Source organism: Oryza sativa, chromosome 3 (assembly GCF_034140825.1).
Source record: "Oryza sativa Japonica Group chromosome 3, ASM3414082v1".
Classification (NCBI taxonomy): Eukaryota; Viridiplantae; Streptophyta; class Magnoliopsida; order Poales; family Poaceae; genus Oryza; species Oryza sativa.
Window position 1 is genome coordinate 21,419,650 of NC_089037.1, and position 18,765 is coordinate 21,438,414.

The following is an 18,765-nucleotide window of genomic DNA, read 5'->3' on the forward strand; positions in this document are numbered from 1 at the left end:
TTGTGCAAATATAAAAAATAAAAAGTTGTGTTTAAAATACTTTGGATAATAAAGTTAGTCAAAAAAAATTGAATAAGACGAGTGGTCAAACAGTACAAGCAAAAATTTAAAATCCCTTATATTATAGAACAGAGGAAGTATTAAACAAAATGATAGTATTACTCTTGTTTGAATACTATGGGAGTATAGTGATTTGTAGGAAAAGAAAATTTTGTCACCATTTTTAATTGGTTTGATGTTCACGACGTCATAGATCGTGAGTCGTGACACTACTAATTCCATATTACCTCACTCAACTGCCATAATACCTCTGTAAACTTTAATACCGAACACAAATGTACATATATTAAAAACACATTCGCTTTAACCTGGCTTGTCTAAATGAAAAAGGTTTTCACCAACGCGTAAATGCATAATGACAGCCAGTCAAAAAAAATTTAAGAAATGAGTACTCCGTTTGTTCGTATTATAACTTTGTGTTTGTTATTGGGGTTAGAACTAATCCTCTAACAGAACAATAGATTAATATATAATTAAATAAATATTAGTCAAAAAAAGCTTAAAAATATATTAGATTAATATTTAAAATAACTTTTCTATAGAAAATATTTAAAAAACATAGTTTATCAGTGCGGGAAACATACGCGTGAAAAATAATATAGTGGAAGTTGGGAAGGGGTCAATGTTTTAAATAGCAGACTAAGACATTTAGCGGTTAGCTTCTCAAACAGCTATAGCGGGCTAAATGGAGCTATAGCGGCTAAATTGTACATTAGAGCAAAAAAAACTAGAACCCTTCTCAAACAGCTATAGCGGGAGATTTAAAACCCTAAAAGGGGTATATTCGAATTCACCTAAGTCGCTTTGATTGATTTTTAAGTTAAACTTCGATTAAGTTTATAGAAAAATTTAGCAATATCTAAAACACCATTTTAGTTTAATTAAATGTAACATTGAGTATATTTTGATAATATGTTTGTGTTGTATTGGAAATATTGCAATTTTTAAAAAATTTAATTAAACTAAAAAAATTAACCAGGGGAAACAAAATATCCTAATCCCATTTTATTACCTTGGTTCCCGTCAAATCCTTGGATGGGAACCAATGTTCCCATTTTATTACCAGCACATCCCATGATACCAAAACGCCCTAAAACCCTAAAATCGAGCAAACACCCTCGCCCAAGCCGGCCGCCCCCAATCCCCTACTACAGGATACAGATTGCACACCGGGTCGGCCGGTCCATCCATGGCGGCGAACCAGGGCGAGGCGCATCGGCGGGAGCCCGACCAGCGCCGCCCCATGTGCGGCGTCTGCACCAAGCCCCTCCGCCTCTGCCTCTGCGGCTGCCTCCGCCGCCCGCCGCTCGACACCGCCGTCGGCGTCACCGTCCTGCAGCACCTCATGGAGGCGGGCCACCCGCTCAACTCCACCCGCGTCGCCCGCCTCGGCCTCCGCAACCTCGCCGTCGCGCTCGTCGGCGACGTCAACCACCGCGCCAGCTTCCACCTCAGGACGCTCGACGCCGCCGCCGCCGCCGGCGGTGGAAATCATGACCGTCCCGACGGGCCCGGGGAGATTCAGGTGCTGGAGGGCGACGGTTTTGGCGGCGGAACGGGAGGCCCTGCTGGTCCTGTGCAATGCGAAGGTGAAACATTAGATTCTGCAATATGCTCTAATGGAATTTCTGGCGAATCGGGTGGAGCAGTTAGTTGTGCAAGGCGTGATTATGTGACGAAGGGCATCAATGCTTCTAGTGATTTGGGTGTGAAAGCTGCGAATATTCGAGGTTCTAGCGATATCGGTGGTGAAATATTGGATCTTGTGGATATCCCTGATAGGATTGGCTTTGATTTGGATGGAGAGATCTGTAGTGTTAAAAGCGACTTAGGTGGAGGTGAGGAATTGGGGTTTCAGAGTATGAAGAGGAATGGATATTGCTCAGATTCTGAAAGACTGGGCTCCTCAGCTAACCAGACAGGAAACTCCTTTGTTGATGGTATCCACGGTGAAAATCATCACAGTATTGGCGAGGTAAATGGTAATCTCCCTCGTCATTTAGTAGAAAACGCCTCAGAATTTCAAATGGCAACTGCCCAAAACTGCAATGGTATACCTAGAGAAAATGTTGGAACTGTTGCTGCTATTGGTCAAGACTGGACTGTGAAAAACATGGATAAGTGCTCTATTACCTATACGGAGAAGGAACTCAAGATTGAAATTGAGCGTGGTGTGAAGCCCAAAATCAGATGGTTGTCAAGAGGACCACTTGGTCAGTCAGCTGTCTCCAACGGTTTTACTGTCACGAAAATACAAATGAAGAAGTCAAAACAAACTGGGGAAGTTTCGGTGTTTGAGGAATTCTCAATCACCATACCACCAAAGTCAGCTCTGCTATTCCCGTGCCAGCGGGCAATCAGCATTGATGCTTCAGACTGTCAGTTACAACATTTGATTGTGTTGGATGGAACTTGGGCAAAGGCGCAACGTATGTACCATGAGAATCCATGGCTACAACTTCTGCCACATGTGAAGCTAGAATCAGATGGTGTTAGCTTGTATAGTGAGGTGAGGCATGAGCCAAGGGCTGGGTGCTTGTCTACCATTGAGAGCATAGTTGTTGCCATGAGGAAACTTGGAGAGGATGCAAAGGGACTGGATGATCTGCTGGATGTTTTCGAGTCAATGATTGCAGATCAACGGAGATGCAAGGATGAGAATTGGAAACAAAAACTCGAGTCCAAGACATAAGGTGGCCCTGTTTTTCTTTTGTTGTCTAATTCTATTCATATGATTTCTGGATGCATTTTTCTGTCCAGATGTCATCTATATCATGATTTTATACTAGGGATTTTCGTTTGCTGAAAGCAACTGTCTGAGATATTGTACTTTTGAACTGTCACCATTGCTTTCAATCATAGTGGCAAAAGCTGACCATTACCCTAGTTTACAAATATTTTGTGTTGGATACAACCTTTTCCTTGAGTATTGCAACACTTTCTAGTCTACAATATACTGAATGAGTTCGTTAGACATGGTCTAATCAAGATTTCTTCATACCTTTGTTTGGTCATGATCGATCGAAATGGTCTGATCTTTTTCTTGAAATTTGGTTGATATATCGTGTGTCCTACTCAACTTTTGCTCTCCATGCCATGGCACATGTGTTCTTCTGTCTCGAAGCAATAAAGCAACTATGACTAGAATTTTGGTTTGTATTGAACGTGTCTTCTACTGAATTTCACCTTAGAGACATTAGCAAAATCAGCTGTAACATATATTTCATATCATGACTCGTCCAGTTACATAAGCTAAACATTACTGAGAATGTCATTCACTTGGCGATAACCTTGTCGCATACATACAGAAATATCTTGCACAAGCTACAGTATCTTCAGATTAGGCAATACTCAAATACGGTAAAAAGCTTCTTACATGCATTCAACATCAAAATCTGGTTATAAAGGCTAAATATGTTTTATAACATAATAGCTTGATTATTTTTCGTTCAGCATTCACAAATGTATAGAAAAACATGGTCTGAGAGTATGATCCAAGACTTCTAAATACATTAGAATTAATCTGATACAGAAAAAAGAATGTCTAAGAGTAGTAGGATAACTGATTGGTCTTCATGCTACTCTATATGATAACTCAATGTCTGAGAGTAGGATAAGTTAATACATTACCTTTTGATTTAGAAAAAAAATGGTTTTGGATTTAGCCTGGATAACTGAATGGGATGGCCCCATCTTTTCGCTTATACTTATCAGCCTTAAATTTAGAGTTGATTTTAAATTTTTTTCATCGTAGTTTATTTTTCAGCCTTTGCATTTAGATCGTTAAAAACACTACATAAAAATTTTATTCATAATTTTTTTTATTTGCAAATATGCCGTTTCGCTTATGCTTAAAATCAGCGAATCGATGGAGCTGTTCAATGCTACTCTATAGGGAACTCCGATTGCTTTTTAGTTTACATTTTATGGTATCATTCATTTGAGATCCATTGCAATGAAGTATGATGACCAAAGCTTGACATCGCTAGCTGGTATTGGCTCATCATTGAGAAGCTTTAGCAAACTGATCATCTACTTAAGAAATAACTTCGATAAGTTCACGTTTGCATGTTGGATGGAACGTCACATGCAACAACATTCTGGCTGCACCTGCACATTAAACATGAAGTCAGGTATATCATTCAAATATCCAAATGCACATAGCCTTTAGGACGAGGACTTGTAAAGAAAAGGAACACACCCACTACCGCCCTGAAACTTGTACAGCTGCATTGCTGGTGCAATCTGTACGAAAAGTGAGGCTACACCTTGATGCTCCATCGTCTCACATGTGCATATTGCTTTGATTTCTGTCTCATGTCCTGATGTCTATCGAATGAAACCAAACCGTTCAGAAAAGCAAAATGAACTGGTATTGATAATTACCAGATGATGTATATATCTAATTTTGCGGTTAGGTAGAAAATTCATACTCGAGTTGAGAGAGGTAAGCAGTAGACTTTCTCCTTTCCAAACATTTTCGAGCGTCGCCTTGTCAACATATTCCAGCGGGACGGTTTTTTATCTCTTTTTTTTAATTATTTTTACCAACACGGTGTACTTTAATAAGATTACATTCGCCATTACAAATTAGTAAAACTTCTATTTTTCTAATCAAGACAGTGATTTCATTATAAACGCCCCACATTTTCTACTGCTGTACCGTAGAGCAAAATTTTTGCCCAAAAGAATGCTGACCAGGTGATATTTTTCACGCAGGTAGTATTAGTATTGCACACTATCAAATTATCGGTTGACATTATTTTTCGAGGTGACATGGCCCGTATAAAAATCTCCCGTGACCACTGGACACGCTTCCGAAACTACTAGACAGTGTATTTTTTTTTTAAAAAAAATATGTGCATGTTGCTTTAAGAAAATCATATCAACCAATTTTTCAGAATAGCTAATACTTAATTAATCATGTGCTAATGAGTCACTCCTTTTTATGTGTGTGAAGGATTAGTTTCCAACGTAGAAAAAATTACAAGGCCACCACCATGGGAGGCAGTAGACAGGAAAGAAAAAAACCACCACCACACACTAACAACACCTACATAGAATCTAGGAGAAGGCTAGCACTGGACCAGCCGCCGCTAGATCAACAAAAAAAAAGAGCTATAGCTAAACCACCCAAAACCAATACCTAAGAGCCGAACAACGCACTCAACTATATCCACGTCTTTGGGATTGGAGGGGAGAGGGTGAGAGAGAAGAATGGAACCGCTCTCCCCCACAAGACCCACCAATATGGCCAGTTTGCATTAGCTAGGGCATCGTCACAAGAGGACAAATATCTAGAGAGAGCACACACAAACTGTCTGAGAGAAATTTTGGTCAGGGGCCTCCTAGACGATATCTCTAGGGAGAAAAGCGTCAATGAGCACCGACGCCACTGTCCGTTCGAGGTTTCAAAGAGAACTAAGACAAGTTTTCACTCGGCAACTCCACAAGAGGGAGAGGGACGGCTTGATAACGCCACAAGAAGGAAAACGGCACCCAAAACATCATTGTTGTTGGCCCGGTAAAACCGAGTTAGGTTTTACACTAGCCGCATGCCAAATGTCAATCCACAGCCAACGCTCCATTGCTCCACCACCTAGCCAACCTCCGTCAGCGCATGGACATCGCTATACAAGCGCCCCCCACCAACAGCCTCTGCGTGCCTCCACGTGGAAAGCAGCAGACACGTCGTCCCGGGCCTCTCCCTTCCCCGTCGTGCCGGCCTTCTTGCCATCATCGCATGGCCTCCTACACTGTTAGCTGGCCGGCCTCCTTGCCGTTGCCCACGTCAACCTCTCACGCTGCCACCCGCTCACCGCTTCGGACTTCCACGGTCCCGTCGCCTCCGGGCGTGCCACCTCACGCCACGTCGGCCTACCACCGTTGGTCGCGTGCCTCTGTGCTTCGCCAGCATTCCACTGGGAGTAGCCATCCCGCACGACAGCAAGCATGAGGAATGGAGAGAGGACGCCTTCTGCTCCCAGGTAGCGCCACACGCTTCCTCTCATGCCTGTCGCCACTTCCACGTTCCTCCTGACGTTGGCACTGCACGGCCGTGCCCGCCGTCAACGCCCGCTCCACCGCACCCTTCGACCTCGCTCCACGTAGTTGCATCCGCCGCCTCGTCACGCTGCCGACTCGAGTGCGTGCAGGGGAGCCGGTCTCCCGCGCCGGGGAGGCCAGATCCGGACGGGAGGGGGCTGAATCTGGTTGGGGACACCATATCCGGCAGTGCTGCCTCGCCGTCGTTGCACGGGTCAACGCCTCCTCACCGGTCCTTGCTACCACTCTCCTCTTCGCCACCAGTAGCCAGCTCCTTGAGGCGTCGGCTCCAGTCTAGCGTCATCCTGGATCTAGTCACGGTCGTGGGCTCCGACCCCGCTACCTTGGGAAGAAAGAAGGTCCCACCGTCACTGTCCTTGGAGCCACGCGGTTTGCAGCGGCTCGCTCGGGCGGAGGGTGCCTGCCCTATGAGCGACGCAAGGCCGTATAATTGAGGGAGAGAGCTCTCTTATTAAATTCAATCGTAGAAGTCGCTCCCGCTGCTGCTATGTTCCTCCACTCGTCCAAGAGACCAAGTAAAGTAAGCGAGAAACAAAAAAAAAAGCAGGGGAGAATCTAAACAGAAGCTGGGAAAGCTCCGCGACGTTAAATCACACCTCGTCTTCTTCTCGGCAAGGCGAGGTGCAGTGTTGGAAAATGGCACAGGATCGCACACGCAAATCTTGCCTACTGTTGCAAATCTGTCAAGAGCTTTGCAAGGAAAACAGAGGAAGAACAGAGCAAACTCGCAAGGAAAACATTTTGGGGGGCAATTTTCTACTTCTTTTGTTAGGAATCAAACACCATGACTCCTTTAATACATGTTCTAGCTTGTGCTATATATAGACTGTGTTTAGTTCACACTAAAATTGGAAGTTTGGTTGAAATTGGAACGATGTGATGGAAAAGTTGAAAATTTGTGTAGGAAAGTTTTGATGGGGATAGAAAAGTTAGAAGTTTGATGAATTATTTTGAAACTAAACACGGCGATAGACCGATCGAATCACCACGTAAACGCGTACGCTCAGTCGCTCACCATGTCAGCCGTTCACCGTGGTCACCACTTAGAAGTTACTAGGAGAAACATGCGGCCACCATTGCATGCACCACCGGAACGCCTCACAGCCGTAGTCTTCCTTTCCGGTCCCGTGCATGCCCAGGACGCCATGGGCCACAACCGAGAATAGCATCAACCTTGCCACCGCTGCTGCTTCGCCGGCGCCAATGCCGATGTGAGCCCGGCCCGGCCGCCGCACCCCCCTCCCCCTACGGCGACGACGTCACGCGCGCGCGAGATGCCATTGTTGCTTCTGTGAGGGGGGCTCACCGGAACGCGTCGGCATTGACGACGACCCGGACGAACGCGCGGCAGCATGATGCCGCGCGTCCTCATGGCGTCTACGGAGGACACGGCCACGGCCCCTGCCGGTGGGCCGCCGGAGCCCCCGCCGCAGTCGTCGTCGGCCTCGCCGTCGCCTTCCCCTCCTCCTCCTCCACCGACACCGTCCTCGCCTCAGCGGCCTCCCCCGCCGCCGCCGCCGGCCACTCCGCCCCCGCCTCCTCCGGCATCTCCAGGCAAAAACCAGAGTCCCGCGTCGCCGTCCCAAGATTCACCTCCGCCAGTGGCGTCCCCGTCAGTATCCTCACCTCCTCCGGCACCGACGACACCGCCCTCTCCGCCCCCACCAAGCAAGTCCCCTCCACCGCCGTCTCCGCCTCCTACTACGTCGTCGACACCGCCATCGCATCAATCACCTCCGGAAGAAGGAACCTCGCCGCCACCTTCGCCATCATCAGGGGCTACAACACCTTCACCTCCCCCAAATGCGCAGTCGTCGTCGTCGTCTTCCACACCTCCTGCCGGCGCAGGAACCTCGCCACCTGCACCGCGCGAAATGCCATCGCCCGGGACGCCACCATCGCCGCCGACGACGCTTATTACGACACAGGCGCCGCCGATCCAGCCACCACCACCACCGGGCGGTAACAGCATGATCATGCCGAGCTCCCTAACTACAGCCGGCACGTCTCAGAGCCCGCCTGACGCCACCACCGCCGGCGCACCACCACCTCCGGCTCCATCGGTGGGAGCATGGGGCGGCAACGTGCCGAGCGGGTTGCTCATCGGTGTCGCCTTCGCCGGTTTCCTCCTGGCGTTGGCGTCCATGTTCTTGTTCTTGTGCATCAAGAACCGGTGGAAGAGGAGGCGGCGGCCGGCACAGGTGATGAACCTGGCGCGCAGGAGAACCCTCGTCGTGCCGGAGCGTAAGTGTAGTAGTCCATCTGTCCAATGTCCATGCATGGATTGACGTCGGCTCGTGTCCTGGCATGACATGGCATGAGATGCAGGTGTGGCGTCGCCGGAAGTGTACCAGCCGTCGAACGGTCCGACGGCGTCGCCGAGCGGGACGAGCTCGTACGAGTTCTCCGGGACGACGTCGTGGTTCACGTACGATGAGCTGGCGGCGGTGACCGGCGGGTTCGCGGAGGAGAAAGTGATCGGCGAGGGCGGGTTCGGGAAGGTGTACATGGGGGCGCTGGGCGACGGGCGGTGCGTGGCGGTGAAGCAGCTCAAGGTGGGGAGCGGGCAGGGGGAGAAGGAGTTCCGCGCCGAGGTGGACACCATCAGCCGCGTCCACCACCGCCACCTCGTCACCCTCGTCGGCTACTCCGTCACCGAGCACCACCACCTCCTCGTCTACGAGTTCGTCTCCAACAAGACGCTCGACCATCACCTGCACGGAGGAGGCCTCCCCGTCATGGATTGGCCCAAGCGGATGAAGATTGCCATCGGATCAGCCCGTGGTTTGACCTACCTGCACGAAGACTGTACGCCACACCTTTTTTCTTTCTTTCTTTTTTAAACAAACGCAATTACACTTAATTTGGTCTTCAGCTTAATTTTCTGCATTCATTTAACCGTTCAATCGACTCTATTGTATTTGCAGGCCATCCTAGGATCATACATAGGGACATCAAGTCGGCCAACATCCTCCTGGATGACGCCTTCGAAGCAAAGGTGCGAACACAACTTGTTCCTCCTCAGCATTCCACACAGAATGACAAACTGACGACGATTGAATTTCTTGCCGATCGGTGACCAAAAAAAAAAAAAAAAAACAGGTCGCGGATTTCGGTCTTGCCAAATTCACCAACGATTCGGTGACTCATGTCTCGACGCGCGTGATGGGCACATTCGGGTAATTAAGCACTTCGTACGTCCGTACGTCCTAATGCAGATCATCATATATATCATGGTTTAATTCGATCGATCGAAATTTCTATGTAGGATGCATGGCTTTCGTATGTTGTTACATGACACGGATTGTATATTTGTATGTAACCTTGGTCGTTGTTGCACAGGTACCTGGCGCCGGAGTACGCATCAAGCGGGAAGCTGACGGACAGATCGGACGTGTTTTCGTTCGGGGTGGTGCTGTTGGAGCTCATCACCGGGCGGAAGCCCGTGGACTCGTCTCAGCCCCTCGGAGAAGAGAGCTTAGTTGAATGGGTAATTAAGTATATATGCATGCGATGATTCTCAAGTTAATTACAGACGCCGACGCGAAAGCTTTTGTCAGTCTGTCTTGTTACATGGTCACATGGCTGGTGATCTGTGTCCGGTGGATGCAGGCTCGGCCTCTCCTGGTGGACGCGTTGGAGACGGACGACTTCAGGGAGCTCGCTGACCCCGCGCTGGAGCGCCGCTACTCCAAGTCGGAGATGCGGAGGATGGTGGAGGCCGCGGCCGCTTGCATTCGCTACTCCGTCACCAAGAGACCAAGGATGGTGCAGGTAATTAAACTGAAATCATCCCTCAAGGGCCGTATCTATCGTTTCTGACATGTTATCTTAAATAATCATTCAAAGATTTCAAGATGTATTAGATGTATCACTCCGACGAACATACAAGTCAACTTCTATTAGTTATAACAAAAATGATTTGATAAATATAATTGCCAATGTATATATGTATCTGTCTGTCAATGCAAATAGTGTATTATAAAAAAACTATATATTGGATATATAGGTGTGGCGATCGCTGGACGTGGAGGGGAGCTCGCCGGACCTGACCAACGGAGTGAAGCTTGGGCAGAGCATGGCGTACGACTCCAACCAGTACTCGGCGGACATCGAGCTCTTCCGGCGGATGGCGTTTGCCAACGACCTCTCCACCGCTGAGCTCGGCTACTCCGGCAAGGACGACGTACGCCGTCCGCCACGCTAGCAGCAGCTCCAGGACCAGGCCCAGCTGAGCACTAACGGCACATGCGCTGTTGTTAAATTTGTTGTCGTAACTAACACGCATGCATGTATGTAAGACGGGGTGGCAGAATTGGTGTATATATAAAAAGGCTTTGAATAGCAATCCTGTTGATTTGGGGAACAGATTTCCTTTTTCTTCTTCTTCTAAGCTCGGTTGTGACTTCGTACGGTGTGTGCATTGACATTGGCGTTCGCTAGCCTTCGCGGCGCGGCGACAACCTCGTCCATCGATTTCGTACTTACTGCCACCCTTTTCAGGCGTGACGTGTGACCGTTGAGAGTGTGCAAGAATCAGTTAGTACGTTGTTGTTGATGAAAAAATCGAACACACCGATCTAGAAGATCTGCTTAGCTCCTGTGTAGGTCCAAATCTTGATGAGATGCGAGCGTGCCAGTCAGTTTGATTCTGCAACTGACAAGATATGCAAATAGTAGATCAAAACAGCCGATCAGCTGACAAGCCGACAGAGTAGTTCCAACCAATAGCCGATAATAGCCGATGCCGATACCAGCCGATAGCGATAGGGTTTAAGCAATCGGCTATATGTCTAATGTAGATGATGATATAAAGGCAATCGGGTGATGATGATGTAATAAAATAACAATATAATCCAGTATAAACCAATCGGCAAATAATGATATGATAAATAAGCATCGATCCGAAGGTTAAAACACACATCGGCTGGAGGTCCGATGTCATGAAATCCACAAGATTGGATTAAACAGTGAAACTTTTGTTGTCATCAGCTAAATCCAACATATATGTATATGCAATTCTTATGAGCCGATGCAACGTCCAGATAACTCACCGGCTGAAACCCCGATGAAACCCTTATTGGCAAATAAAAAGCAGGCTAGAGATTATGGTTTTAAGCACGACTTAGTAGATCAAACTTAACTGATGCAACACTAAGTATGAAAAGAAACATAGTATCTAGACAATCAAGCCGTTGACTGAGTTTTCAGGGTGGTAGATGTCTAAGCTAATCTAATCTAGCAACGCGATTTAGCCGATACTAGCAGAAACCCTAAAACGAGAAGCAGCAGATAGAGCTAAATTGATATGCTAAGACTAGATTAACAGAGACATATGATAAATTTGTAGGCAAATATATCATCCAAACCAGAGCAATCCAAGAAGTCGAATATACTGATGCAGCCTTGAACGACGCCGACGTAAACGATACAATTGCCCGGGCCGGCGGAACATTGGACTTACCCCTTAGCCGGAGATCGAACACCGATGCAGCCCCGCGTCAGGTGCCAAGTCCCGCCGGACAATAAAATAAAGTAGAAAAGGTAAAAGGTGGCAATACGCCGAATTGTATTGATTGTGAAGATAGATTACAATGACCCTGGGTGTACATATTTATACCCATGAATAGATACTAGTCCTTGTAGGACAAGAAAGAAACTTTCCTAAAGATAAAAGGAAAACATAAAGTCCTTATAGGACACTAAATACACTTTCCTAAAGATAAAAAGGAAACTAACAAATTATTCCTAGTTAATAGATACAACTGCCTTCTTCGGACTTGATCCATACGTGGCAATCATCATGAAGCACGTCAATTCAATCCGACAATGATTCCAATATCACCTTGCCAGAATCGGCTACATCGGCTTGCCTTGTCCGATTCGGTAACTGCCGATGCACACTGTAGCCGATGCGGTTTCGAAGCCGATTCATACCTGTTTCCGTTATCGATTTCCTCCCAAATCCGCTTCGGCCTTAACTCCAAATCCGATGTAAATTTACCAAATTTGGTCGTTAACAGTTGTAACATAACATATGTTTCATATCATGACTGTCGTCCAGTTACACAAGGTAAGCATTCCTCAGAATGCCATTCACTTGGCTGGCTACAAACATTGTTGCATACATCAAGAGATATGTCGACAAGCTACAGTGGTATCTCCAGATTAGCCAAGATTCAAAATACAGAAAAAAAGAGCTTCTGAGATTGTATTTTAGCAAGTCGTAAACATATATACAATATACATGGCAGGCACTTAGACTATGCTACTAACTGTAGTCTGTATGTCTGTTCAGATGTTCTTAAGGGGACATCAGAATTTTCCTGTACTCATGACTACCGTCCTGGATGCACCCGGAACCAGCCAGCGACGTTATCCACACATCATCCGTTCTCACTGGTTCTTCGTCATCATTTCTGTGCCAAGTCCAGTGAGCATGCGTGGCATTTACTATTTTTAGTTCACCATGCCCAAAGCTTGCTTCCCGGAAGACTGACCAAGCTGGTTTCGGATTGCGGTACCTGAAAATACCGAAAAGTTGTATATAATGACACCAAAGTGATTTACATTCAGAGCTCTAACCATGGTATTATAATGGTACCTGTGGGCCAAGCCTTCCCTGTTTCCACCATCCCCAATTGTTATGTGAACAGCCCCACAAGGATCAAGTCCCCCCTTGTAGACTCGCTCCTTCATGAACAATGAAATCATCAAATGGAATTGTCACAACCATGGACTAAAAGGTCAGAGGCCAAAGTTTTGAACAATAATATTGTGCAGCTAAGAGATCTGATAAGAGCCATACCGCACGTTCATAAGCATGCACATGACCTGCGATTACCATATCCACATGAGCAGCATAGAGCAAAGGCTCCATTGCAGCCATCATACTGTCACCTTCGCCTTGATGAGCCCAATTGCTATTATACCATGGTGCATGCAACAATACGATGAGCCATGGCGTCCTTTTCCTGTCAACCTTAGCTAGATCAGCCTGAAAAGCAGCCAAGATAATCCAAGGAAAAAGTAATCTGCTGTCAGTAAGAGTAAGGTGGATTTCAAAGTTGAGCGCATCTTTTTTTAAAAGAAAAACATAGAGAAATATGCCAGCTAGGAGTGACTAATTGAGTAACTGTAACACCCCATCCCAAAATCCGCACTAGAGCAGGCCCACATAGGCATAGTACCCGACTGACACTTTTGTCCTTGTTTCGTGTAAAAGGGTTAACCCGTAGGTACTATTGTTGGAGCATGGATCCCAAACCTATCTAAATTTCCAATGTGTGACTAATCCCACCATACAAGAACACTTGGGCCACACGGGCCCAAACAAGATCCCACATATGGACCGAACTAGAACACACTAATGGGCCTAAACCGGAATTAATGGGCTGGGGTATTTCACTAGCAACTAAGTACCCCACAAAGAAAAGTATAATTTGAAAGAACTTCAAATGTAGATGCAATTGTCAACAGGGGCACACATGGTATTTCTGGGTCCTGTGGAACTTCTATGATGAAATTGCATATAGAGAAGTTAGTGCCAATACTTCCAGCATTCCATCTTTAAACATCATTAACATTATGGCTGAAGCTAACTTTATGATTTAGGAACACATGGTCGAAAGGGAAAAAAGAGAAGAAAAGAAAAGAAGAGCACCCCATATTACTTCCACAATTCCGTCTTTAAAAGGAAGATTTTTAACAACCAAATATAATGCAGCATGTATGGTTGTATCATGTAGCACCCAGTATGATAACCAAGCATGAAGCACACTACCATAGCAATGATGGTGTTGCAGAAAACATTTATGAGCAAATTTGCTCACTACCATAGCAATCCGTGCTGACGTGCAACATATCGTCACAATTCACAAATATAAAAGGTTGCAAAAATACCATTGCAGAACTACAAAATTCTTAGAGAAGCTAATGCTGTTGCATATTCCATCTAACATAGCTGCTGCAAGCCCTTTTGGGGGGAGAGAGAGGTTCGGGCAAGTTAAATAACACCCCTATGGATCATCACGCCTTCTGGTCATCAAAACGTATCACACGAAGTCCAAAATTTTCAGAAGAAAGTCAGTGATGCACTTTTGTACAACTAGAGCTCAAGAAAATATTTATAGATGTTCAATAGATTTTATTTAATTTACAAAAATCAATTGCTGGATGCTAGATACTATGAAATGTTTTTCTAGTTGTCAGCTTTTTATTAGAACAATACCCAAAGATTCGGAAGCTGAATTAAATAAACTCAAAATGGACATGTCATATGATGAAAAATGGTGATGGTTTGCAATGGTAGTGACACATTCACTCAAAATCAAGAAGGAGATAACATCTCGTAGCTCGATATATTGAGAATTAAGGCATAATAAATAACTGACATTAGCATAACAAATTGGGAATTAAGATAGAAATAGTTAGTTTTCGCATGAGTAGAGACAGATCAGTTGTCTTTGTGTAAAAATAAGTGTATGCAAAGAGCGAAAAAAGAGGACAAGCGCTAGGTTGCAGATGGATTGCATGTTTATACCAAATTAATTGACCATTGAGCAAAACATAAACTGAAGAAAGAAGGTCCCTTAATTGGTGGGGCCCTTTATAGTTGATCACTTTGCACACCCATGCTCTACAGGCCTGGTCGTGAATGGTTATCTAATATAAAAATCTTCTTATCCCAAATAAATAGAATTGATGCTGTCAGAAACGAGCAGCATAGGCAAATCAAATGCGATATGGAGATAAGAGATACGAAGTAATATACCTTAAGCCAAGCGTACTGATCTGAACTTTCATCATAATCTGTATAAGAACCTAACATTATAGCATGCACCCCTGCAACTTTGAAGGAGTAGTAGAGATTTGATGTGGATTCGCTCTCTTCATAAGGCATCTTCCATCGTGCATTGTATGATTGAAATCCAGACTTAAAAAACGGTATCCTTTCCTTCTCATGATTTCCTTCTGTCACCATCCAGGGCCTGGTGCTAGCAAGTGGCTCCACCAATGTACCAAAAGAATCCCACAAATGTTGCATATAATCCGCATAAGAGAGATCACCAGGGAGTAAAAGCATATCATGTGCACACTGCTTAATGTGATTAAGTGTCGAAGTTGTCCAACTGGTCTGCCCCAGATCACCTACAACAGCCAATGACAAGGGAAATTGGGAGGGTGGTGTCTTAAACTGGAATTCCGGACCATGTCCTCCACAACGGTAGTAGTAAACTGTGTTGTCATTAAGGGGCCCAATAACAACATGATGGATCTTTCCTGAACTATACATTAAGTAGCTGTATGATGTGCTTTCTCCTTGAGACGTTGATGTGTATGTGCCTGCTTCAGTTCCATAGTCTACAACTGAAGGGACGGAGTTATCATCAGTGACAAATGTAACTCTCATGTGCTTTTCTCCAGCTAGTGAAATGTGCACCTGTAAACATATTGCGCATTTTAGTCACTGGTTATCTATTAGAAAAATGTTCAAAACAAATACAAGAATTGAATTCTCAAAAAAGACTCCATATATACTCAAGGATGGCATGAAGGTTTAGTTGCATAGAGACTGCAAATTTTCTCAGATATTTTTTACATGCATTTGAGTGCAATTCTGTGCTAGTAAAGGACATGCCCCCCCCCCCCAACACACACACACACACAAAGATCTATTCGCCAAACAAGTGAAGACAGCTGTATTAGTTCTAATAATCTAAGTATCTAATATAGTACTGTCACATCTGATACTGTGGAAACCAGAGCAAGTATTACCATTTGAGTCCAACTGATCACACACATCAACGTGGCAAGTATCTCTAGGTAACCATAGTTCATTCAGTCATTCTAATGAGTAATGAGATGCAGTTAAAATTCAAACCATGGAATGAGGTTGAAATGTTATCACTGGTCAACAACCTCTTCAGTCCTTTGCATAAATACACAACGCTGCATGCGAATGAGCAAGTGTATGAAAACCATTTGAATTTTGAATTATGATTGGGTACACTTGCAAAACCACAACAAGCAAGATAAAAGGGGGGTTAATAGTGCATCTGGTATCTCAGCTTATGCCGATGGCTCAATTTAGGCAAAATATGTAATGTAACTTTGGCCAAACTTGTCCCAAATATCCAAACATTGGCTCAATTCCACCAAATTAGCATGTGGTCTCAGTGTTTTGCACATGGACCCATCACCTCAGAAGCATGAAAGTGAGAGAACGGGCAAAGTTATGGGATTGATTTGCCTACTTATTGTCCTTTGTGAAATTTGAGGAAAAACTCAGATATCACAACAGTTAATAGTACAAGGACAGAACTGAGCCATTGCGGCAATAGTTGAAGGATCAAACGTTATAGAGTTTCTTGGATTCAACATAATCATCTGTTATAACATACAATTCAAATAGCAAAAATGCACTGTTATAGAGTTAGCATGTCACATCTAATACAGAACGGACGAGTTCACTCGCCTAAAGCAAATTGCAGAACCAGACTACTAGAGCACAAATAGGCCCATAAGCTGAAATTGGTAATTTTCGAATTTAGACATATTTCTAGCTAAGGGAAATGAGCTACACTAATTGAACACAAAATAAATCAGCTACAACCAGTTCAAAATTTGAGCCAAAACTGTACAAAACAGGGAAGTTGGTTACCAAGCAATAGCCACAAACTGATTGATCGATCCCCGAGCCGATTCATGTGTTTTCTAATCGATCGCTTCTTGGATTCTCAGAACATAACCAGACCCGACAAAACTTGACTTATACTCCAACCTACCTCGGAACAAATCGGGAGGCAAGCCAAGCCAAGCCGACGCCGCGGAAGAATCAAGGATCTCAAGAGAGAGGTTTCACCTGCTGCGGATCGGAGGCGGAAGAGGAGTCCTTCTTCTTGCTCCACGGGAAGAGGCTGAGGAGGGCCTTCCGGTGGTGGAGGCCGCAGCGCCGCGCCGCCGCGGGCGGCCGGACGTAGTCCTCGCCCACGGGAGCCCCGGAAGCGGCGGCGGCACAGGAGGAGAACGAGGAGAGCAGCAGGAGGAAGAGGAGAAGCGGAGGCACGGCCATGGGAGGCCTCCTGCGCGCTCCGGCTCGCTCCTCCATTGGACGCTGGACGGCGTGTGCAAAGCTCTCGATCTGTTGCTGCTGATGGGGGTCAGGTCAACACAAGTACACAACACTGCTTTCTAGATCGGGAACACCTATACATTTATCCGTCGATAAATTTTTTTCTAAAAATTTGACATATATAATTATATTATAAACATAGTGTAATTATACTGTAACTTATATATAATTACACTATAATTTGCATGTAACTACAATATAACTTATATATAAGTTTCACATAATTTTAAATCGTTAAATCTATTACAAGATTTATTTTGTTGAGAAAAAAAATCACAGCACACACATATGTGTAAGGATTTGTTCCCACAACCTCCATTTTACCGAAATAATATATTACAGAAAGATTTTTGAAAGTTACATACAAGTTACACTATAGTTACAGTTACAGTGTAATTACATGCAAGTTACAGTGTAATTACACTATGATTGTACTATAATTACATCTGTCAAATTTTTAGAAGAAAATTTGTCGATAAATATATAGCAAAATCGTTCTAGATCAGCCCCTCTAACCTGCTAGTGTATTTTATCACTGACATGTGGGCTTGATGAGCTCTTAGGTTCACCGATAAAGGTATGGTGTCATTAAAGGTATAATCTTAATCCCTGCTTTCTAGGGTCCTAACATTTCAGGCGTTCTGGGCGATATATAACCGTGAAGTTCCTATAAAACATTTTCTTTTTTCATTATAACGTAAAGTAGATATTTAATTAATCGGAAATAAATTAAACTAGGATGTGTGGCAAATTACATTACTACATCCGTTTTAGTTTACTTGTCGTTGTAGCACATCTCATAGCAGTAATAAACCAGGATGTGTGGCAAATTACATTAGTACACGTTAATTACATCATAAATATCAAAATTTAGGCTGTGTTCTTGGTGGGGTTGGGAACCCTCACCTCCTGAAAAAAAAAGAGAATGGATTAGCGTACGAATTAATTAAGCATTAGCTTAAAAAAAATTTAAAAATTGGTTAATATGATTTTTAAAACATCTATTGAAAGTTTTTAAAAAAACACGCACACCGTTTAATAGTTTGGAAAGTGTACATGCGGAGAAAAAACAAGAAGAAGGGTTGGGAACACGCCCAAATAAACTTAGCATTGGAGCAGTATGGTTGTATTAATGAAGGGTAGTAAGTGAAAAACTTGTCTAAATGTGAATCGTAAGAACAAGAAGTATTTTGAAAAAAAAAAAGTTGATTGCTAGAATGTTGAAACAGGGAGCAATTATTATGAGGATCATATTAATTAAGAAGTACCTCTCGTAAACAGACTTATCTTCTAACATAAGCGGATGAACAGACTATTCTTGTGCGGTTATTCCATGTGCCAAAGGGCCTTTCCTGCAACATGTCGTCTAGCTTTTTTTTTTTTTACAAAATAAATATTGCATCATGCATGTATGAACAGGGTATTCCATTAGTAGCACTTGATCAATCAAAGCCATTGGCAATTTGACAAAATGGCTGTGTCACGGCCTCACGGGCATTGGAGCT

At 44.5% G+C, this 18,765-nt stretch overlaps 3 protein-coding genes across 3 annotated transcripts; 2 read left to right on the plus strand and 1 right to left on the minus strand.

The window, feature by feature from the left end:
• Nucleotides 1–1,147: 1,147 nt before the first annotated feature.
• Nucleotides 1,148–2,955, plus strand: LOC4333278 (uncharacterized). The gene has a single exon (XM_015773235.3). It carries the CDS (start codon nucleotides 1,250–1,252, stop codon nucleotides 2,750–2,752), a length of 1,503 nt encoding a protein of 500 aa, XP_015628721.1. The 5' UTR covers nucleotides 1,148–1,249; the 3' UTR covers nucleotides 2,753–2,955.
• A 4,243-nt stretch (nucleotides 2,956–7,198) lies between these two features.
• On the plus strand, nucleotides 7,199–10,494 carry LOC4333279 (proline-rich receptor-like protein kinase PERK13). The gene is made up of 7 exons (XM_015773234.3): nucleotides 7,199–8,370; nucleotides 8,455–8,934; nucleotides 9,054–9,124; nucleotides 9,229–9,305; nucleotides 9,469–9,616; nucleotides 9,739–9,900; nucleotides 10,136–10,494. The coding sequence occupies exons 1-7, from the start codon at nucleotides 7,479–7,481 to the stop codon at nucleotides 10,331–10,333; spliced, it is 2,028 nt and encodes a 675-aa protein (XP_015628720.1). The 5' UTR covers nucleotides 7,199–7,478; the 3' UTR covers nucleotides 10,334–10,494.
• Nucleotides 10,495–12,149: 1,655 nt separating this feature from the next.
• On the minus strand, nucleotides 12,150–17,274 carry LOC4333280 (purple acid phosphatase 18). Its single transcript, XM_015777104.3, has 5 exons — nucleotides 16,991–17,274; nucleotides 14,900–15,568; nucleotides 12,935–13,123; nucleotides 12,731–12,819; nucleotides 12,150–12,650 (listed from the first exon to the last, which is right to left on the minus strand). Exons 1-5 carry the CDS (start codon nucleotides 17,234–17,236, stop codon nucleotides 12,431–12,433), a joined length of 1,413 nt encoding a protein of 470 aa, XP_015632590.1. The 5' UTR covers nucleotides 17,237–17,274; the 3' UTR covers nucleotides 12,150–12,430.
• Between the last annotated feature and the right edge of the window lie 1,491 nt (nucleotides 17,275–18,765).